General features: G+C 39.0%; 1 protein-coding gene across 8 annotated transcripts in view; it reads right to left on the bottom strand.

Moving 5' to 3' along the window:
• Positions 1–1,413: 1,413 nt before the first annotated feature.
• The window catches only part of LOC133641164 (exocyst complex component 3-like protein 4), a 37,418-nt gene continuing 14,406 nt past the window's right edge, over positions 1,414–24,425 (bottom strand). For 5 of the 8 annotated variants that reach the window (XM_062035083.1, XM_062035086.1, XM_062035084.1 and 2 more), the window contains 8 exons: positions 23,958–24,083; positions 21,616–21,716; positions 21,347–21,445; positions 18,261–18,384; positions 16,819–16,941; positions 13,635–13,787; positions 11,593–11,714; positions 1,414–4,711 (listed from right to left, as the gene is read on the bottom strand). In XM_062035083.1, coding sequence (XP_061891067.1) covers positions 4,489–4,711; positions 11,593–11,714; positions 13,635–13,787; positions 16,819–16,941; positions 18,261–18,384; positions 21,347–21,445; positions 21,616–21,716; positions 23,958–24,083 — 1,071 coding nt within the window. In that variant the 3' untranslated portion in view covers positions 1,414–4,488. Of the gene's footprint in view, positions 5,052–5,314; positions 5,490–11,592; positions 11,715–13,634; positions 13,788–16,818; positions 16,942–18,260; positions 18,385–21,346; positions 21,446–21,615; positions 21,717–23,957; positions 24,084–24,425 lie in introns of those variants that run through there. The other 3 variants (XM_062035087.1, XM_062035090.1, XM_062035089.1) reach the window with 3 other exon arrangements.

Genomic DNA, 24,425 nt, shown 5'->3' with positions numbered 1-24,425 from the left:
GCATGATTTTTTTAAACATGCCTCAAAACAGCAGCTTGGAATTTCATTCCAAGCATTAGGATGTTGTTGGGAGAGTAGCGGGGGGAGTATATTGTAGCGTCCCGGAAGAGTTAGTGCTGCGAGGGGTTCTGGGTATTTGTTCTGTTGTGTTTATGTTGTGTTACGGTGCGGATGTTCTCCCGAAATGTCTTTGTCATTCTTGTTTGGTGTGGGTTCACAGTGTGGCGCATATTTGTAACAGTGTTAAAGTTGTTTATACGGCTCCCCCTCAGTGTGACCTGTATGGCTGTTGACCAAGTATGCCTTGCATTCACTTGTGTGTGTGAAAAGCCGTAGATATTATGTGATTGGGCCGGCACGCAAAGGCAGTGCCTTTAAGGTTTATTGGCGCTCTGTACTTCTCCCTACGTCCGTGTACACAGCGGCGTTTTAAAGTCATAAATTGTACTTTTTCAAACCGATACCAATAATTTCCGATATTACATTTTAAAGCATTTATCGGCCGACATCAGCAGTCTGATATTATCGGACATCTCTCGTTAAAATGTTAAATGGTTTAAGCTTAAGTTAAAATAGCAAATGGTTAAAGTTAAAAGGTTTAAAGTCAAAGCTTAAAAGTACAAAAGATTCATGCAAAGTTAAAGGATAAATTCATGTTTAACTATTGCTAAAAGTTAAAACATTATATAGAAAGTTGAAAACATTATTCAGAGGTTTAAAAGCATTTGTAAAACATTGTTTGAAAATAGCTGTGCAAATTAGATTAACATCTCTGTTTCTGTGGTTTAAAGGTTTACAACCTGCTGATGATTGATTGCAGATCAATTGAAGTGAAACCAACAATGCTTCAAGTTGGAAAATAAAAAGTTGATCAATTGGAAATCATGAGTTGGGTCCTTTTGGAGTAGAAGAGTGGAACTTAACATGTGACCTTGGTGGTCCTTTGATTGATTGATTGAGACTTTTATTAGTAGGTTGCACAGTGAAGTACACATTCCGTACAATTGACCACTAAATGGTAACACCCGAATACGTTTTTCAACTTGTTTAAGTCGGGGTCCACTTAAATTGATTCATGATACAGATATAGATTATATATAGATATAGATCAAGATTCGTAGTTAAACTAAATCAACTCTTTCCTACAAGCGACATAACAAAAAGTGAAAGTATCTCAGCGGTGGGAGGGGCCAGTGGGCACCTGCAGCGCTCCCTTTATGGGAAAGGAGTGGTTAATTATCTGAACCCATTATTCTGGATTTTTATTTTCACCACTAAGTAGTACCTCAGAAAACACTCGGTTCTCAGAGTACCACCATCATTAAAATACAGTAGCGCAGTAGGCCTAAGTATTTATCAAAAACAAGGCAATGGTATTATTTAATATTTGGCCACTGTAACAGTGTTGTGTAATATTTAACTGAGCAATTATTTGTCCTACCACCACATGCAGCCACATTTTGACAACCCTCCACCCTACCCTGCCAACAAGGCAATAAAAGAAACATTCCTTCAGTGAGGAGTGGAGCACAATGAAGTCAAGTTTGCTCTGCCAAATAATGATTCATGGCACGCTTAGAAGGCGAGGAAAGTGAAACTAAAAGTATGAGCAAAGAGAGGCCACAAAGACAAAAAACCCCCTGCTTGCAAGAGAACCTTCAAAATACCCCTAAAAATGTGGCCGATGTTTCATCACAAGACCGCCACTTCCTGTTAGCTCGCATGCAATGCAGGAAAGAAAAGAAAGAAGACATCTTGGAGGGAAATTCCGGATTAAGACATTTCAAATAAATGATATTTCCCAGAAGAAGCACTCGTTCAACTGCTGCCAATATTTACTTGTCCCAAAAAAAACTTTAAAGTGTTTCACATTCGGTTTCCCACAGTAAAGGGGAGCATCTTGTCCGGGTCAAGTGGAACAACGGTCCGTCACCATGGCAACAGCATCATTGTCCTACACACGCCGCAGCTCGGTGGGAATTTGAGCCGGCAAGTGTGATGATAACCACAGAAGCGTCATGTCGGCAACTTGATGGCGGTCAAACTTAAAGTAGAGTGGAAATTTCCACTTACACTTGATTAATTAGCGGACAACAGACCACACGAGTCAATTCGATTCTTGGGGGTAACTATTTGATTCACATTTCTCAATTCAAAATCAATACTTTTTAATAATGTTGGGTGCCAGTTCTATGATGAACTACATTCCTCCATAAAATAGATAACAGCTCTGATACATTTACTCAAAATAAAACTGGTTTTAATACAATTCTAGCCAAACGTTGAATAAAGTCAATACAAATAAAGCAACAAGAGAAGTATCCAACACTTCTCTCTCCTAAAGTCAATCCATACAGCAGATATAGATCATCTGCATCAACATGATGATTTGTCTGAGTGGACAGATTAAAAAAATAAAACAAAAATAAATACAAAATGTAAAATTAATTTTTTTAAATTGATTGTTAAAAATAGGAATCATTCGAAGATCGATTTTTTTTTTTTTTTTTTTTGGACGCCCCTAAAAGCTACTGTTGCTACTTGGTGGGCTTTTAGAGGGTTTTATTGTCTTTTTGTAGTTCTCTAGTTTTTCATTGCTCAATACGAGTCCAAAGGAAGCAATGAAAGTGTGATAGTGGTCCGCCACATTATTTTAACTGGCCCGCCATATCATTTATTGATGCCGCCACCTCATTTTGTGGCCTGCCACATTTTTTTATGTAGTCCAAGTCGTTTAGGTGTCATACCATGTTTATGTTGTCTGCCATATCATCCAGTGTGGTTTGTTACATCATTTAATGAAACCCGCCATGTAATTTAATGATGCCCGTCACATCATTTTATGTTGTACGCCATATCATTTTATGTAGTCCACCACATCATTTTATGTAGTCCACCATATCATTTAATGTGGCCCACCACATCATTTTATGTGACTCGCCATATCATTTTATGTTGTACGCCACATCATTTTATGTAGTCCGCCATGTAATTTAATGTGGTGGCCCGTCACATCATTTTATGTAGTCCACTATGACATTTCCCTGTTCATTTTAGAATTGATTTTAAAACCTTGCTGTTTGTTTTTAAAGCTTTACATGGACTGGCACCTCAGTATATCTCGGACCTCATCCAAATTTACACTCCTGCGCACGCTCTGAGGTCCGAGAGCCAACTCCAGCTCGTGGTGCCCAAGACCAGACTTAAATCCAGGGGATACAGAACCTCTCTGTGGTCGGCCCTAAGCTCTGGAACACTCTGCCCCTCCATGTTCAAACTGCTCCCACAGTGGAGTGTTTTAAGTCTCGTCTTAAGACCAACTTTTATTCTTTGGTTTTTTACACTACATGAGTTGTGTGGTCCTCTGTGGGGTTTTTTTAAATTTTGATTTCTATTTACTGTTTTAATTGGTTTTACCCTTTTAAAATCGTTTTTAAATTATGTTTATTTTTATTGTTTTTATATTTATTTTTTGTTTTTATTCAGTCATTGGTGGAGTTAAGGATAATATTTGAATATTGTTTTTAATATTGTTGTGCAGTACTTTGGAAACATTTTTGTTTAAATGTGCTATATAAATAAAGTGGATTGGATTGAATGTGGCCCGTCACATCATTTTATGTAGTCCGCCCTATCATTTATCTTGGCCCGTCACATCATTTTATGTAGTCCGCCATGTCATTTATTGTGGCCCTTCACATCATTTTATGTACTCCGCCAGCTCATTTAAAATGGCCCTTCACATCATTTTATGTCATTTAATGTGACCCGTCACAATTTTATGTAGCCCGCCATCTCATTTAATGTTGCGGCCCGTCACATCATTTTATGTAGTCCACTATGACATTTAATGTGGCCCGCCATCTCATTTAAAATGGCCCATCACATAATTTTATGTGGCCCGCCATGTCATTAATGTGGCTTGTCACATCATTTTATGTAGTCCGCCATATCATTTAATGTGGCCCGCCATGTCATTTTATGTAGTCCGCCATATCGTTTAATGTGGCCCGTCACATCATTTTATGTAGTCCGCCATATAATTTATAGTGGCCCTTCACATCATTTTATGTAGTCCGCCAGTTCATTTAAAGTGGGCCGTCAACATTTAATGTGGCCTGTCACATCATTTTATGTGGCCTGTCACATCATTTTATGTGGCCCGCCATATCATTTAATAAGGACCATCACATTATTTCATGTAGTCTGCCATATCATTTAACGTGGCCTGTCACCACATTTTATGTAGTCCACCAGGTCATTCAATGATGACCACCACATCATTAAATGTCGTGTGCCACATCAATTAAAATCGCCCTGTGAGGACAGCCATAACTGGGAGGTGGCCCTCAACTACACCTCTGGTGTAAACCATCATCACGCTGCTGGCCAAAGAATCCCAAGCACTTTGTTTCCGACACAAAGCAGACGTTGACCCAGTTCTCGGTCGAGCAACCGGTCTCATTCTAGGAGAGCCAGGGGGCGTGGCTAGTTGCCGGGAAACACGGCGGTGAAGCAGAAGAAGGACAGGCGGGACAGGCAGTCTGTGCGGACCGTGACCTCCATGCCGCCGAAGAAATCCACGCGACTGTGGTCAGAGTCTTTGAAGGTCCTGGTCTTCCTCAGCCGGCCCAGACTCAGCAGGATCCGCTGATGCTCGCGAGCTCTCGGCAGGCCTCGGAAGGCCAGGACTGCCGTCAGGTGTCTGGAACTGTGGACCACATAGACTGATCAACTTCCAGGCCAGAAGCGGACTAAGTCAAACAAAATGGCCTCCAAGCGTCCCAAAAGTAGAACTTGGAATATCAGCAAAACGGGACAACTACTTTTGATCGACTTGGGTTCCACTGACTCCTGCTGCACGGGAACCTCAAAGATTGAACTCTTCTGAGTTCCCGGGGCTTAAAAGTCAAGGAAAACAAAAAGATGATGGCGTACATTGTGAGCCTTGATCCACTCCCTGCCTTCAAGTGCCAGTGTTGAACTTCTTTTGGCACTTAAAACATGGACTGCACGCTCCATGCAGACTGGAGGACGGACACAGTTTGACCCTGGAACAGATCATCTTTGATATGACAAAAGTGGGCTTTTTAGACTCTAACCGCTTTCTACTAAACCAGGGGTCAGCAACCCGTGGCTCTAGAGCCGCATGCGGCTCTTTAGCACCGCCCTAGTGGCTCCCTGGACCTCTTTCAGAGATGTGTGAAAATGGAAAAAGATGAAGAAAAAAATATTTGTTTTAATATGGTTTCTGTAGGAGAACAAACATGACACAAACCTTCCTAATTGTTAGAAATCCCACTGTTTACGTTATACATGCTTCACTGATGAGTATTTGGCAAGCACCGTTTTGTCCTACTAATTTCAGCGATACTTGAACTCACCGTAGTTTGTTTACATGTACAACTTTCTTCGACGCTGCCACAGACAGACGTGTATTATGCCACTCCTTTTGTCTCATTTTGTCCACCAAACGTTTTATGCTGTGCCTGAATGCAGAAAGGTGAGCTTTGTTGATTTTATTGATTTGCTGGCGTGCTTATCAGGCATATTTGGTCAATCCATGACTGCAAGCTAATCGATGCTAACATGCTATTTAGGCTAGCTGTATGTACATATTGCATCATTATGCCTCATTTGTAGGTATATTTGAGCTCATTTAATTTCCTTGACTTATGTCCTCTGTGTTTATAATTTATATGTGCATGTCTCATGACACAATATCTGTAGGTAATATTGGCTGCATTTCTGATTGTTGTTTGTGTGCCATGTTGTTCCAGACCACAGCAAACATTACCCAGCTTGCAAAGATTGTAATAAATCCATTAGAAGAAGACAGCCTGCCGTTTCCTTAAACTTGGACACACACGTCTTGGCCATTTTGAGCCAGTAATTTCCAGAAGTTGTTGCAAATGTTGCAAAAATGTATACAATAAAAATTAAAATACAACATTTCTGTCAACGAAGATTTGCGTCAGCCTATGATAGTAGATAATATAAAAACTTACATCACGTGTTGTCTTCATTATAACACTTATAGAAGACTTTTAAAGTCATTTTGATAGTAGGCTAATATAACTAATATAGACACTTACATCATGTGTTGTCTTCATTATAACACTTATAAGGCTGTTAAATTTTTGCGGCTCCAGACAGATTTTTTTTTTGTCTTTTTGGTCCAATATGGCTCTTTCAACATTTTGGGTTGCCAACCCCCTGTACTAAACCAACAGTTTGTGTGGTTTCTTTAGTTCATTGGCGGTCATTAACTCACAAGTCACAAGTTAATTGGGAGTTAATCAGCGTGAAGGACTTACATCAGCGAGCATTCAGAAGCACAGGACCAAAACATGAAAAAAATGCTGTCACCATGACGCAGTAATAAACATATTGTTAGCAAAAGGATGATTTTAGCCTCTAAAAAAAGGTACTAGCCACTTTGTTAGGGACAGTAAACAAAAGGCATGACTTTCACTTCCTCAACTCCTTTATGTTGCTGTTGTCTTTGTGCTTTTTTCCACTTCCTCCTTCACTACTGTTGGCATTTGGAACGGTCAGGTGGGGTCACACGAGGCAAGTGGGTGGCGCTTTTATTCTGACATTTAAATTTTTTGTCTGGTCTTGTCTAGTATTGACGTCACAGATTATACACATTTTCTTAAAGGTGACCTCATCTTTTCTGACTTCTAAATGTTGTATTGTGAGAAAAAGTAGTCGTAAAATAACTTTTTCAAGAACATTTTGAGAATTAAAATTTTTATTTTACAAGACAAAATTATGACATTTTACAAGATTAAAGTCAAATATTATATATACCGTATTTTTCGGACTATAAGTCGCAGTTTTTTTCATAGTTTGGCTGGGGGTGCGACTTATACTCAGGAGCGACTTATGTGTGAAATTATTAACACATTACCGTAAAATATCAAATATTATTTAGCTCATTCACGTAAGAGACTAGACGTATAAGATTTCATGGGATTTAGCGATTAGGAATGACAGATTGTTTGGTAAACGTATAGCATGTTCTATATGTTATAGTTATTTGAATGACTCTTACCATAATATGTTACGTTAACATACCAGTCACGTTCTCAGTTGGTTATTTATGCCTCATAACGTACACTTATTCAGCCTGTTCCCTATTCTTTATTTTTTTTAAATTGCCTTTCAAATGTCTATTCTTGGTGTTGGCTTTTATCAAATTTCCCCAAAAAAGTTATGTTTTTTTCCTTCTTTATTATGCATTTTCGGCCGGTGCGACTTATACGCCAGAGCGATTTATAGTCCGAAAAATACGGTATATATATATTTACAATAAATTAGTAATATAAAAACTCATTCTACAAGAATTATGTTGGAACATTTTAAGGAAAAAATTCCAATTTTACAGGGAAAAATATGCTATTTTACAGGATTAAAGTCAAATAAAATGTGAAAAAGTCGTTTTAAAAGAAAAAACAGTTGCAGTATTGTGAGAATGTTTTCATAAAGATTTTTCAGAATATTCAGAGAAAAATATTTTACAAGACTAAATTATGTAATCTTACAAGTTAAGTTTTTTTCGAAAAACGCAACATTGTGAGAAAAAGTTGTCAATTTTTTTCAGGAATATTCAGATTTTTTATTTTATTTTACAAGACAAAATTATGTAATTTTACAATTTTAAAGTCAAATATATTATGAAAGTTTTTTTTTTACGAAAAACGCAATATTGTGAGAAAAAGTTGTCATAAAATATTTTTTTAGGAATATTCTGATTTTTTATTTTATTTTACAAGACAAAATTATGTAATTTTACAAGATTAAAGTCAAATATTATATATTTTGAACACATTAGTAATATTGTGAGAGAAAAAAGGTGTCATTCTACAAGAATTGTCACAGTATTTTACAAGAAAAAAATATGCTATTTTACAGGATTAAAGTTAAATATATTGTGAAAAAGTCATTAAAAAAACAGTTGCACTATTGTGAGAAGTTTTCATTAAAAAAAATTCAGAAAATTGTGAGAAATATTTTACAAGACAAAATTATGTAATTTTACAAGTTTAAAGACATATGACAGTCTCCCCCCCTCTTTTTTTTTAAAAGAAAAGTGCAGTATTGTAAGAAAAAGGTTATTTTACAAGGATTGTGTAGAAATATTTTAAGATATTTTAATTATTATACATTTATGAAAAAGGTATGCCATTTTACATGATAAAAGACAAATATATTGTGAAAAACTGTTTATTGTGATCCATCCATCCATTTTCTACCGCTTATCCCTTTCGGGGTCGCGGGGGGTGCTGGAGCCTATCTCAGCTACAATCAGGCGGAAGGCGGGGTACACCCTGGACAAGTTGCCACCTTATCGCAGGGCCAACAGAATAAAAGTTAAAATTGCAGTATCGTGGGAAAATGTTTTCATAAAGATTTTTCTGAGAAAAAAATATTTTACAAGAGTTTCTGCTCAGCAATACTCTGTTGTAATACACTTTTCCACCACTTGCGGCAGTAATGACAATGCCAAACAAACTGAATAAGTCGAAGATTACGACTAAACGGGTGAAGTTGTATTTTCATTTTCACTTCAGTTTTGAGTTTAAGAAAAAAATGATTACTAAATTATTATCATTAGATTTTTATTTTATTTTAGTAAAACATAAATTGTATGTTAATTTATTTACATCAGTTGTAATGAGCCCTTTCTTTTGCAATATATTTGATTAGTAATGAATTGTGTAATCAGCCTGACCTAAACCTGGATAATAATCTTTGTGATCATTCTGATCATTTGACAAGGTTTATCCTGTTAGACTGTAAGTAGGTAAGACATCATTAATAAACAATTAAAACCAAGAGTAAGATTACTAATTCAATGTTAATATTTGAGTGTTCCCATGCCCCTGTGTAGTGGAAAAGTCAAAAAGGTTAAGGTTCACCCCTGATCTAGACCACAAGGTAGTGTTTTACATCATTTGAACAATATGGATATTGTATTTCTGCCTCCTGTAGAAGCAGCAGCTCTCTGACCTACAGTACTGGACTTTCTTTCCAACATTCTTGGTGCATTAGAGAGAGCCTCCACACAGTTGTGGAAGTCAAAAGTCATCCTGGGAATTAATCAAATTCTAAATATGGAAAAAAAACCTTTTTTTTTTTTTTTTTAACCAGTTTTGGATCGACTCTTACAACTTTTATTGCGTTTTAATGTAATTCTACAGTTTTAAAGTCAACCTAAATCAGATAGTAACTTGAAAAACGGTCCCTGAGCGTAAACTGTTCTTGTTTTTATGTGATTGGAATTTTTTGTTTTATCTCAACTAGCGACACACAATAAAACATTTAAAAACGACACCGGTATCTATCCTTTTTAAAATGTACATTTAACTGTAGTTTGTGTGCACCTTTGCAGGCTTTCAAAACACAGTTGTAGCCATGCTGGCGTTACAGATGAGTGATAAGGTTTGACGTGTTGAAGCTTGATGTTTTTGTGGAACATTTGGTGCAGATAGGACACGAAATGTCTCCCTGTGAAACAGTGAATAAGTCCCACACGATCGACGCCATGTTTGTTTAAAATGAGCCAAGGAGGACGTTTATGACAGGTTGAAAAGGAGCGTTTAATTTGCTCACCCTAAGACGCCTACAGCAGAGTGTGGGTAATCTCGCCTCATTGGAGCTTTTGTAATGGTTTTACTGGAGCTACAGTGCGTCCGGAAGGTGTTCACAGGGCTTCAACATTTTGTTATGTTAGAGCCTTATTCCAAAATGGAATACATTCATTTTTGTCCTCAAAATTCTACACAGAAACATCCCATAATGGCAATGTGAAAATTAATTGATTAAAAAACAAAAAACTAAGAACAAATCACTTGTACATAATTACTTATGTACAAGTGATTTTTTTTGTTTCGAAAATGTATTAAAAATAACAATAAAATCAAATCACATACATGAAAGTAATTATGTAGATGTGATTATTTTTAATAAATAAAAAACACATGCAGATACATTTGCAAAACTAAAACAAATCACATGTACACAGGGGATTATGTCCATGTGATGATTTATTTATTTTTTAATACATTTGCAAAACTAAAAAAAAAAATCACATGTACATAAGTAATTAGAAAAAAAGCTCTGTATTGTTGTTCATTCGTATCTTTTAAATATCAATATTGATGAATATCATAAATTCCGGACTGTAAGCCGCTACTTTTTTCCTAACTTTAAACACTGTGGCCTATAAAACGGCGCGGCTAATTTATGGATTTTTCTTCGCTGACGACCATAAGGCAATTAGTTTTCATTAAACACATGCAAAGACACTTAAATGGTGTGTTGTTATTTGTGCCATGGTGCCATCTTTTGGACGAGTTCACTCCCTGCAGGTGCAGCTGGGTAAACGCCTACGAGTGTTTCAAGCTGTTTAAAGCTTTGAACCGGAAGTAGAAGTGCCGTTCTGTCTTCTGGTCGTCCATAGCGTCAATAGCATTAACTACTATGCTAACATGTTTACGAGTGTCTGTGTTAGTATTATTAACTTACAATGGCATTCTTTTTGTATCGTTAGTTTTGTAAAAGGTCACCGTGGGGTTATTGAGTCGGTTTAGCGGATTGGAGAGCTAGCTTGCGTAGCTAGTGGGTCCATGACATTGACTTCTGTTTTTTGATTGATTGAAACTTTTATTAGTAGATTGCACAGTACATATTCTGTACAATTGACCACTAAATTGTAACACCCGAATAAGTTTTTCAACTTATATTTCAACCACGTAAATCAATTCATGGTCATTCTGTTTTGTTTGATCAGCCGTTTTACTGCCGTTTTACACACACCGTTTGGAATGTAAAACATTTATAAAATATTTCTGTTTAAACAATTCATTTCACAACGTATATATCTACAGCTTATAGTCTGGTGCAACTAATATATGGAAGGAATCTATTTTCTCCTATAACTTAGTGGATGCGGCTTATATTCTGGTGCAATATAGTCCGAAAAATAGGGTACCGTATTTTTCGGACTATAAGTCACAGTTTTTTTTCATAGTGCGATTTATACTCAGGAGCGACTTATGTGTGAAATTATTAACACATTACCGTAAAATATCAAATATTATTATTTAGCTCATTCACGTAAAAGACTAGATGTATAAGATTTCATGGGATTTAGCGATTAGGAGTGACAGATTGTTTGGTAAACGTATAGCATGTTCTATATGTTATAGTTATTTGAATGACTCTTACCATAATATGTTACGTTAACATACCAGGCACGTTCTCAGTTGGTTATTTATGCCTCATATAACGTACACTTATTCAGCCTGTTGTTCACTATTCTTTATTTATTTTAAATTGCCTTTCAAATGTCTATTGTTGGTGTTGGGTTTTATCAAATAAATTTCCCCCAAAAATGTGACTTATACTCCAGTGAGACTTATATACGTATGTTTTTTTCCTTCTTTATTATGCATTTTCGGCAGGTGAGACAAATACTCCGGTGCGACTTATACTCAGAAAAATAGGGTATATACAATGTATTTAATTTTCTAATTATCTTATTTTATTGGTATTAATGTATATGTTTAGTTGCTTTGGTACCTGAAGTCAGGGTATTGTTCCAGCAGAGGCTGCAGGCGGTTCTTGATGTCCGCCTTGTTCTTCTCACCGATGATGTCACTCAGATGGTCTCCCACAGGGTAGAGCCAGTCCTTTGACGACCTCTGAGCAGAATAAAAGTAAACATCCTTTTAAGGATAACACACGTGATATCATTATTGATGAATGATATAAAATAATAGTCAGACTGGAATATACTTTGGAGTAGTTTGTGTACAGCTTGTATCGCAGCACAGGTTTATTGGCCGTGGGATTTCTGTGTAAAAAGCAGGCAACTCAAGTGTGTCAAGATCATTGCATGATCATGGTGTGGTAGCGAGTTCCAAGTACCTCGGAGTCTTGTTCACGAGTGAGGGAAGAGTGGATCGTGAGACTGACAAGCAAATCGGTGCTGCGCCTGTAAAGGTCAGTCGTCTTGAAGAAGGAGCTGAGCCGGAAGGCAAAGCTCTCAATTTACCGGTCGATCTACATTCCTATCATCACCTATGGTCATGAGCTTTGGGAACAAGTGTCCGAAATTAGTTTCCTGCTTTGGGTGGCGGGGCTCTCCCTTAGAGATAGGGTGAGAAGATCTTTAATTCGGGAGGAGCTCAAAGTAAAGACGCTGCACCTCCACATCGAGAGGAGCCAGATGAGGTGGTTCGGGCATTTGGATTGGTCTGGTCACCTCTCTGGAGAGGTTTTTAGGGAACGTCAGGCCGGTAGGAGGACACAGGGAAAACCGAGGACACGTTGGGGAGACAGTGTCTCCCAACTGGCCTGGGAACGCCTCAGGATCCCCCGGGAGGAGCTGGACGAAGTGGCTATGGGGAGGGAAGTCTGGGCTTCCCGACCTCGGATAAGGGGAAGAAGATGTATATGCTGCATGCGCCATTAAATTTAAGAAATAAAAAAAGATGCGATGATCCTCTGCTTCATTTATGAACCACACCTCCCAAGGTACCAGCAGCACTCATGTGCCACCATACGCAACTGTAGGCAAGACAATTATCTCATAATACTCACTTGTGTTGCCAGCTTGTGCGGCAACAATGTGTTTCTCCATTTTAGTGGATCGTAAATCCAAACTGTTGGCTGTACACGGACTACTCTAAAGTTACTTAACAAATCCCTCACCAAAACTGCTCACAACTTCCACCTCTCTGTCGACAACTCCACTCTGTCCCCATCCACTCACATCCGCAACCTCGGAGTCATTCTGGACAATAACTTCTCTTTTCAACACCATGTCAACCACATCACAAGAACTGCTTTCTTCCACCTCAAAAATATTGCCCGTCTCCGTCCATCCCTCTCCTTCTCTGCCGCTGAAACCCTGATCCATGCTTCATCACCTCCAGACTTGACTACTGTAACAGCATCCTCTACGGCTCATCTTGCAAAATTCTCAAACTCCAATACATTCAAAACTCTGCCGCCCGCCTGCTCACCCACACATCTCCCCAGTCCTCCAGAAACTCCACTGGCTCCCCGTTCCTCACCGGATCCACTTTAAAATCCTCCTCCTCACCCACAAAGCCCTCCACAACCAGGTCCCCTGCTACCTCACCAACCTGCTTCACCGCCGTACCCCTTCACGCAGCCTCCGCTCCTCTGATGCCAACCTCCTCTCCCCACCACTCAGAACCAAGCTCCGGACCTGGGGTGATAGAGCCTTCTCCATCGCTGCTCCCACCCTCTGGAACACTCTTCCCAAACCCATCCGTGACTGCCCAGACCTTCCCACCTTCAAAAGCCTTCTCAAAACACACCTATTCAGATCTGCTTTTAACCAGTGATTAGTGTTCTTTGTCTTGTAATTGTCCTGTATTATGTATTTTACAATGTACTGATTTTATATTTCCTGTATTTTATGTTATTACTTTAAACTGTTTTATATTTTAATTTTTTATCCTGTAAAGCGTCTTTGAGTGCTCTGAAAAGCGCTATACCAAATAAAAATAAATAAATGTATTACTTCTATTGCTCCTTGACGAGATCAGCTGTAAAAGAGTGATGACGTAAGAGTGGCTGTGTTCTTCTACCATGTCTTGGAAGAGCTCTCTGAGCTTGGAGCACTGCGCTCTCATCTTGCCGGCCGCCTTCTCGTGTTTGCGGTTCTTGCACGAGTACTTGTTCTTCATCAGCTGGCCCACGTACTCCTTCATCACGTAGTGGTGCAGCTCGCTAGCAAGATCCTGTCGACCAGAGAGAGAGAGAATCTCGATCATTACGCCACCTGCGCGACGGTCCTCTAACGAGGCGTGGTCACTAATTGAGGAGACTGCCAATGTAAAGATGGCGGACACATGACCAACAATTAAAGCCGCGAGCAGCGTTGAGAGGGCCCTTGTGTCACCGTACAACTCGGGGTTACCATGAGTCCATGGGAAAGCATGACGATGCTGTCTAATCCTTCCCAATGCCCCGATCAACCATCATGTCAGGAAGATTGGAGGACGTGGAAGGAAGTTACAACTGTTATTATTTTCCTCGACAAGGTGTCAATATGAACATCTAGTCATGATCACACCCCAACCTAAAAGCCTCATATCAGTTTGGAAGAAGATCCGATCATCTAAAGTGAAGTAATGACAGTTTGATGGTTGATGGCGAGGAGCAGTTTTCGCCGCCAGGCTACACCCACTACGAATGGGTACCAATAAGTACTGACCCAAAAGGCACTTTAAGGCGTCAATATCACCATTTGTACAAATTCTGATCAAGATCTGAGTTTGTGTAGCCAAGTTATGAATGTTGGATGTTTTGTGGCAGGCCGTCAAAGCAAAGTTTGGCGCCATGCCACGCCCACATCCTATGGCGTAGACAAAATCCCTTTGCAATTTATCATCGCCTGTCTGTCTAGTATCTGTTATCTTAAGTCCCTGCTTGGCACTCAGCATTAAGGGTTGGAATTGGGGGTTAAATCACCAAAAATGATTCCCGGGCACAGCCACCGCTGCTGCTCACTGCTCCCCTCACCTCCCAGGGGGTGATCAAGGGTGATGGGTCAAATGCAAAGAATAATTTCGCCACACCTAGTGTGTGTGCGTGACAATCATTGGTACTTTAACTTTAACTTAACCACAACTTGTGTAATGTTCATATTGTTGTTACTCAGCCAGCGTTTGTGGGTCTGATGGAGCCGTTGCATTTTGTGGCTTTTAATGCCTCACAATCAAACACTTTTATGTTAAAATACTGAACAGATGTTTACCTTATCCCAATAAACATCTGTTAGGAAGAGTTTGTTAAAGTACAACCCCTTTTTTTGGCCTAAAAGTGGTGGACGGAAACCAAACGGCACTTCAAGGTGTCATTATCAATATTTGTACCAATTCTGATCAAGATCTGAGTTTGTGGAGCCAAGTTATTATTTTTGAAAGTTTTGTGGCAGGCCATCAAAGCAAAGTTTAGCGCCATGCCACGCCCACATCCTATGGCGTAGGCAAAATCCCTTTGCAATTTATCATCACCTGTCTGTCTAGTATCTGTTATCTTAAGTCCCTGCTTGGCACTCAGCATTAAGGGTTGGAATTGGGGGTTAAATCACCAAAAATGATTCCCGGGCGCGGCCACCGCTGCTGCTCACTGCTCCCCTCACCTCCCAGGGGGTGATCAAGGGTGATGGGTCAAATGCAGAGAATAATTTCGCCACACCTAGTGTGTGTGCGTGACAATCATTGGTACTTTAACTTTAACTTAACCACAACTTATTTGATTAACCCTTGTGTAATGTTCATATTGTTGTTACTCAGCCAGCGTTTGTGGGTCTGATGGAGCCGTTGCATTTTGTGGCTTTTAATGCCTCACAATCAAACACTTTTATGTTAAAATACTGAACAGATGTTTACCTTATCCCAATAAACATCTGTTAGGAAGAGTTTGTTAAAGTACAACCCCTTTTTTTGGCCTAAAAGTGGTGGACGGAAACCAAACGGCACTTCAAGGTGTCATTAGCAATATTTGTTCCAATTCTGATCAAGACCTGAGTTTGTGGAGCCAAGTTATTATTTTTGAAAGTTTTGTGGCAGGCCATCAAAGCAAAGTTTGGCGCCATGCCACGCCCACATCCAATGGCGTAGGCAAAATCCCTCCCTGTTTAATATCTTTCAGCTTAACTGCAACTCATTTGGCCAAAGTCCATATGAGGAGTTTGTTAAAGTACGACCCCTGTTTTTCACCTAAAAGTGGTCGACGGAAACCAAGGTGGCCGACTTCCTGTTCGCTTTCAAATATGGGATTTTAAGACTTTTACGTGCGTCCTGTCATGATAGACGCCGCCGTCGATTTTTGTGACGATACGTGACTCTGGGGAAAGGGGTACAATTTTTCACATTTTAAAAGGGGGAGATAGAGAGCCAATTAATAACATTTGGGTTTGGGACCCCTAGAACAGTGGTTCTTAACCTGGGTTCGATCGAACACTAGGGGTTCGGCGGAGGTCAAGACACACCCGACTCATCGTGTAAATAAAAACTTTTCCCTATCGGTGTATTGCGGGTACGGCAACAGCAGAATTCACACTGATTTGCAGGTGTGTAATTTGTTGTGAGTTTATGCACTGTGTTGATTTTGTTGTTTGAACAAGGTGATGTTCATGCACGGTTCATTTTGTGCACCAGTAATAAAACATGGTAACACTTTAGTATGGGGAACATATTCACCATTAATTAGTTGCTTATTAACACGCAAATTAGTAACATATTGGCTCTTAACTAGTCATTATTAAGTACTTATTAATGCCTTATTCGGCATGGCCTTATTATAACCCTAACCCTCTAACCCTGGCCCTAACCCTCTAACCCTAACCAAATAACTCTAAATGAAGTCTTTGTTACTTAGAATATGTTCCCCTAGTGTCCAAAAAACTCTAAATTAAGTCTTTGTTACTTAGAATATGTTCCCCATACTAAAGTGTTACCAAAAACATACTGTAACTTTGTCTTGAATTTGAAAAAAAAAACCCATCATTTTATTTTTCACTAAAGAAGGGTCCGGTGAATGCGCATATGAAACTTGTGGGGTTCTGTATCTCCAACAAGGTTAAGAACCACTGCCCTAGAATATCAAAACAAAATTCCGTATAAGAAATGGTGAATTTTTCCTCAAAAATGTGATTGGAGTGGGAAAATAATAATAAAGTAGGCGATTTCAAAAAGCTGCTCGGGCCCTATCAATAAAGGAAGTATTTCTCTCCTATGACCAATTTACGATCCTTTTCCCCACCTGGCTATGCGGCGGCATCATGGCGTCGCATTGCTGAGACAGCAGCTCGGTGCGGTCGTAAAGTTGATTGAAGTCCTCGTCGTTAGTGAGCCACTTCCTGGTCATCATCCTCCCTAAATAAGGCTGGAACAGAAGGAATGGGTCAGAATATTAGATACAGTGGCACAGTCGTTAACGTTAAACAAATACTTCAGACTTCTCCTGTATTTTATCACAGTGGTGTAGGGCTGGGCGATATATCGAATATACTCGATATATCGCGGGTTTGTCTCTGTGCGATATAGAAAATGACTATATCGTGATATTCGAGTATACGTTCTCACACAGTTGCTTTTAGCTGCGGGCATTACACTGCATGCGTTTCCCACTCTCTTGTCTCTCCTTCTCACAGAGACATAAACAAGCGCACCTTCTTACATAAGTCACGCATGCAACGTCACACGCCCTCCCCGAGCAGAGAGGTAGCTACATGGTTACATTAGTTGTGATGCTAAGGGTGCGTTGCGAGTGGTAATACGAGAGAAAGAAGGTGTCAATCTGGTAACGAATGAAGGAAGAATTAATTCCCAAGAAAAACAGCACGGGGTCCATCGTCTGGCGGTGGTTTGGCTTCAAGCGGGAAGATGTTGAACAATTATGCGGCAAAAGCGTTGCTACAAAAAGTAGCAGCACTGCTATTTGATTTCCTATTATGCAGCTCATTTTTATTTGACACTTATTGAAATATTTTGTGTGACATCATGCACAAAAGCGCGCTTTATTTGTTTTAAACTATTGTAGTGGCGTTCTGTACAAAAAGTGCACTTTAATTTAGTGTTGTTTTGATATGTCATCTTAGTGACATCATGCACAAAAGTGCACTAATAGCTTGTTTTAAAATGCCTGACAATCTTGCACTTTGTTTTGAAATGACATGAATGTTTGTGCCACTGCTTAATAACTGTTTAGTAAATACACTTTTGGTCAATTGACTTAGTTGTGATTTCCCTCTCTGCATGAAAGTTTAAAATAAGCATATATTAATGCAGTATGAACAAGAATGTTTTAATGTAGACACATAGAATCATCATACTGCTGTGATTATATGCTTCAAGTGTTCATTCAAGGCTAAGGCAAAATATTGCGATATATATCGTGTATCGTGCCATATCGCCCAGCCCTACAGTGGTGTACCTACTAAAGTGTCCAGTTTGTTATAAGCGTGATCATGTGAGAAATATTTAGTATTTTGGAATGTTTCAAAAAAGTGTAAGAATATCTTTGTGGTGGCGGAAAAGGAGAACTGACTTGTAATATTTCAAATTGTGAAACTTTTTCAACATCGAGCTTCTGCTCCCCCCCCCCCCTTTTAAAAAAACCCCCACAAAAAACCTCTAACTGATATTACTACAAAAAAAAGGGGTGAAAAGTGGAAGTCAAGAATGGGAGAAGAAGAGCTGCACCTTGACCTCCACCTTAAACTGCTCCGCCAGGCCTTGCAGGAGCTTGGAGTGGAGACACCGCACCTCCTCCTTCATGGCCTCCACAAGATCGGCACACTGATGCTGGTAGTCCTCCATGTGCTGCCTGCGGACGCCATGGCAACCACTTATTAGCGATCAGCAATCAATAAATGATGATCAATTCAACTACTGCTTTTCTAAAACACTACTTGCTAGCAGTGTGGTGCATCTGATGTTCTTTAGTTAGCCATGTGCTCGTTTTGTTTGCTAGATCTTTATCAGGTACTATTAGCTAGTTGGGTGTATGGTCGTGCGCAGAGGTGGGTAGAGTAGCCAGAAATTGTACTCAAGTAAGAGTACTGTTACTTTAGAGATTTATTACTCAAGTAAAAGTAAGGAGTAGTCACCCAAATATTTACTTGAGTAAAAGTAAAAAGTATGTTGTGAAAAAACTACTCAAGTACTGAGTAACTGATGAGTAACCTGTTCGTTTAATGATGACGGCAACAAATAATGCACCAAAACATAAAAATAGCAATGAGCAAATTCAGAGCGAGGAATATCTTTTAAGCAACTAAATCTTAGACTTAGACTTCCTTTACATTGTCATTCAAATTTGAACTTTACAGTACAGATAAGAACGAAATTTCATTGCATTAGCTCATGGTAGTGCAGGATAATAGAGCAATAAGGTGCAGATATAAATAAATAAATAGGTTTCTGTACAGATAAATATATTGCACTTTTTCATATGCATCCGCGTTTATGGATGTATGTTATATTGCCTTTTTTATTCCAGCGAGTTAATCCATTTGGGGGGATTTGAGGGGATAATTATGATGCGTTCAAGAGCATACAATATATATTAAACAATAATACATTAACATTAAATTAAGGCAAATTGAGCCACAATAACTTAACAGCACCATAGGCTCAGTAGGCAGAGATTACAAAGGAAAATAAGTTAGCCTTTACGCAAACCATAAACTGATAGGTTTGGGCTGCACCTGGGAACACACTGATTGGTGTTTCTATGCATGCATGCGTGTGTGTGTGTGTGTGTGTGTGTGCAACTGTGCATGTGTGCGTGTGTGAGTCTATGAGGCTGCAGTACGTTAATAAATGTCCCCACACGATGTATTAGGTGCGGACACTCCCTTTTGTTCTCCATGTTCTTCTACACACAACCCTTTAGATTAGATTAGATTAGATAATACTTTATTGATTCCTTCAGGAGAGTTCCCTCAGGAAAACCTCTTCCTTATTATCAATTCACCTCTGTAATCACCAATCACCACACAGTGATTCATAGCAGGGAAGCTAACATCAGCCTACGGTGACAGCCAAAATATCTACTAACGTTACTCACCGCAATGTGCTTCCTCAAATTTGACGTTGAGTTCTGTAAGTTTAAGCTTATTAATCATGTGACCGCCTGGCTCTGTTTGATTGGTGAAACGGAGTCAAACGTCACCAGCGACTGCATTTGATTGGTGAAACGGAGTCAAACGTCACCAGTGACTGCATTTGATTGGTGAAACAGGCATGCGATAGATCCTACTTTGAAGGTCTGTCTGACAAACCAAAACAAACAAAGCGTGCATTAACAGATCGATAAAAATCAGTAGCGAGTAGCGAGCTGAATGTAGATAAATGGAGCGGAGTAAAAGTAGCGTTTCTTCTCTATGAATATACTCAAGTAAAAGTAAAAGTATGTTGCGTTAAAACTACTCTTAGAAGTACAATTTATCCCAAAAGTTACTCAAGTAGATGTAACGGAGTAAATGTAGCGCGTTACTACCCACCTCTGGTCGTGCGGATACCAGATCTTTATGCTCTAATACAGACTCTCAAATCAAAATATTGGATGGATACTTTTGTTTAGAGCATGAACACAAAAATCGCAGAGGACGTCTATCATGACGGGACGCACATGAAAGTCTCAGGAACCCAAACAGGAAGTCTGCCATCTTTGTTTTCGTCAAAAAAAAAGGGGTGGTACTTTAACGAACTCCTCCTAGGGACTTTGACCGAATGAGTCACGGTTAAGATGACAGATCAAATACATGTAGGCGATGATAAACTGCAAACACATTTTTCCTACGTCACAAGATGTGGGCGTGGCATGGCGCCGAAGTTTGCTCCGATGGTTTTTGGCTATTTTTTTACAAAAAAAAGGGGGTTATATTTTTAAACACTCTTCCTAGGGACTTTGACCAAATGAGTCGCAAGGAAAATGACAGATGCTACACATATAGGCGATGATAAATTGCGAACACATTTTTCCTTCACCATAAGATGTGGGCGTGGCATGGCGCCAAACTTTGCTCCAATGATTTTTGGCCATTTTTCGACGAAAAAAAGGGTGATATTTTTAACAAACTCCTCTTAGGGACTTTGGATGGGATGCATTGGTTTTCATCCAGGATGTCTCTGTACATTGCTGCATTCCTCTTTCTATCCTGACTAGTCACCCAGTTCCTGCCACTGAACACTATCCCCACAGCATGAGGCTGCCACCACCATACTTCACTGTAGGGATGATATTGGCCTGGTGATGAGCGGTGCCTGATTTCCTCCAAACATGATGCATGGCATTGTCATTTTTTAGTTGTTCATTTTTGATAAATTTGGAAACTATAAAAAAAAAAGAGAACTTTTCATTGTCATTATGGGGTATTGTGTATTAATTTTGAGGACAAGGAATAAGGAATAAGGCTGTAACAATACAAAAACTGGAATAAGTGAAGCGCTGTGAATACTTTATGGATGCACAGTAAATAAAGTATGAAAAAGAATGTGTTAAGGGGTTGGGAAGGGCCTCTATAGAAATCTCGTGCCAACGAGGGAACATGAACGCCCCCGCAGTCAACCCTTTGGAAAGCAGCTGCACTGCTTTGAGGAACACTTTCACTTCCACTTTAAAGCAACGGCCAATCACAGCTCAGATTGCTGACGTGCATGTCAGGCATCAAAAGAAAGCCTCTTGAGAGGTTCCAGATGGCACTGCCATATCACCCACACACTCAGAAGTGTTGGTGTAATGCATGTCCTTATAAGGGCGTGCTGCAGGTCATGTGACTTACAGTAAGGCGGTGAAGCCGTTGATGTAGGTGATGTTGTACTCGCTCCACAGCGACTGAGGACGCAGGGGCGAGCAGTGAAGTTGGAAGGCAGCATAAAACCTGCACAGAACAAAAATGGACACAAATTGGTCGTCTTCTTCTTTTGGTGTCATGTTTCCCAACCGGGAAGACGTGCTTCCCCTTTGATTGTGAATACCGTTTATCTTCCCCTTTTACTATGGGAACAGGTTTTCAAAGTCTGTGTTTATTGGTCACATAAGGGAAAGTACCTCATTGGGAAATCACGTAACTCTTGCAGACAGGAGGTGATTACTTTGCATTCCAGTTGAGCGTCGATGCGTCGGGCGTTGACGACGGTCCCTTTCACTTTCTGTTCACACAAAAAAAGCACATGTCAGCGTCTCATTGCTGCTATCTAGTGGACTTATTGGCGCACTGCACCGGCCACAGCACAACATGAACCCATGGAGCCTTTGTATTGCACGTTTTTTAAGTTATTAACGTTTTATGCAGCTGGTTATAAATCATAATTCGTTAATCATTTTAAAACCAAGTAACAAGACCATTTTTGTAGCTTGTTTATAATTATTTAAAAATGACATTTGAACAAAAAATAAAAGTTAACGTTTTACGGCGCTGGTTATGAATCACAACTCGTTAATAACTTGAAAAAACTTGCAGCACAAATGAATGGGACCAGTTTGGGGACAATTTGACAGAGTTGAGGGTGTCGTGAATAATAATGCGTTAACTACACATTAATACCATAAAATGTTAGTAACTTAAAAACCTTAACAGCACAGACGAATATATGATTGACACATTAATTACATGTTAATAACACAATAACTACTACTAAACAACTATTAATCGATTTAAACTATTATACAAACATGGGGACTGGTTCAAATATAGAGATGAGGGTCTTTAATTTGACAGCCCTTTGAGACACTTGTGATTTAGGGCTATATAAATAAACATTGATTGATTGAGTGATTGACCTGCTGTTGTACTCTGTCTCAAAGTGTTATAATGTGCTCAATGTTTCCTTACCATTATTGCTATGTTGTCTATTACCATTGTTGGTATATTCATTATTCCTACATTGTTGATAACAATTATTGTTACAGTGTAATAATTATTGTTACCTGTGGTAATGCCACTATGATACAACATTTGTATTATAATCCTTGAACAAAGTAACAGTGAAACTCGTGTGAATAATCACTGAATGGAGAACTGGGGGTGGGATTAAATAAATTATCTTCTTCCCACTCCCTTGCAGGCAAAACTGGACAATCATGCATTACATACTATACATTACCTTTTGCACTATATTAATTTATATTATGTTTTATCAAATTTTGTACTTTTCAAAAAAAATTGTATTATTATTTTTTGATGTCATTGCCTGAAATAAATAAATAAATGAAAAAAATAAAATAAAACGTTAACTTGGAAAATTATAATAGACCAAAACGTGGTTCTAGTCATGTTTAATAACACAATTAGACATTAATAACATAAAACACTAATAACTTAAGAACTATAATGAGCAAACATGTTTACAGCACAAGCATTTGGGAATGGTTTGGGGAGATTTGGACAATATGAGGGTGGGGGGGCCTCTAAGGTAGAACTTTCTGTTCCAGAAAAAAAATCCCCATTAGCTAGATTAAACTGTGATTAAAGTCACATTTCAACACATTCCACCACTCATGCAGGTGTAAAAAGAAGTTCAGTGGCGTTAACCCTTGACGTGTTTATTTTTTGGAAACAATTGTCCACACAGGAAGTCCATCCATCCATCCATTTTCTACCGCTTGTCCCGTTTGAGGTGTCGTCGTGAATAATAACGCTTTAACTACACATTAATACCATAAAATGTTAGTAACTTAAAAACCTTAACAGCACAGACGAATATATGATTGACGTCCTATATATGATTGACACATTAATTACACATTAACACGATAAAACGTTAACTTAAATTATAATAGACCAAAACGGGGTTCTAGTTATGATTAAGAACACAATTAGACATTAATAACATGATAAAACGTTAACTTAAATTATAATAGACCAAAACGGGGTTCTAGTTATGATTAAGAACACAATTAGACATTAATAACATAACGACTTAAGAACTATAATGAGCAAACATGTTGATTTGGGGAGATATGGACAATATGAGGGTGGGGGGGCCTCTAAGGTAGAACTTTATCGGTTCCAGAAAAAAAATCCCCATTAGAAATGATCAGTTGCTAGCTAGATTAAACTGTGATTAAAGTCTCAACACATTCCACCACTCATGCAGGTGTAAAAAGAAGTTCAGTGGCGTGAACCCTTGATGTGTTTATTTTTGGAAACAATTGTCTCCACAGGAAGTCCATCCATCCATCCATTTTCTACCGCTTGTCCCGTTTGGGGTCGCGAAGTCATTGATTAAAAATAATGGAGTCACATCTGAACATCCCCAAGTGTCCTACAAATAAGGTCAACATGAAATAAGATTTGAAGTCATATTTCTTTGTCCACCAATTACCAACGAGCGCGCCCACAAAGTCAACACTACGCTCCTTTCCCAAAGGCTGACGTTAGTGCGTCTCACCGTCCAGATGTCCATGTGGAAGTGCGAGTTGAGGAAGTCCTCCTCTCTGTCGGGGCGCTTCCTGGCCGTCCACATTTCCTCGTTTTCGAGCTCAATGAGGCGAATCATAAAAGCTCTCATGTCCTCCTTTATCGAGGTAAAAACAAAAACAGTTTTAGTGCCTCCATAGGGGCTAAAGAACAACTTAAAGTTCAGTTCGCCACGTCATCGTGGACAGAGAATGTCGCCAAATGAGGAAAAGACACAGGCATATAATAAAAGACTGGTATTCTAAAAAAACAAACTAATATACATTTATTCGTACATATGTACATGCATATACACATACATGCATATATACATACTCACCCATATACATACTGTGGATAATGCATATGTTTAAGAGTTATTTCTTTTTTCATAATCATGTTTGAATCAGCTCATATTTTTCCATGTATACTCTATATACCAGTTTCTCTTTGTCTTCAG

Source organism: Entelurus aequoreus, linkage group LG23 (assembly GCF_033978785.1).
Source record: "Entelurus aequoreus isolate RoL-2023_Sb linkage group LG23, RoL_Eaeq_v1.1, whole genome shotgun sequence".
NCBI lineage: Eukaryota > Metazoa > Chordata > Actinopteri > Syngnathiformes > Syngnathidae > Entelurus > Entelurus aequoreus.
This window is presented reverse-complemented; position numbering and strand designations above follow the sequence as displayed.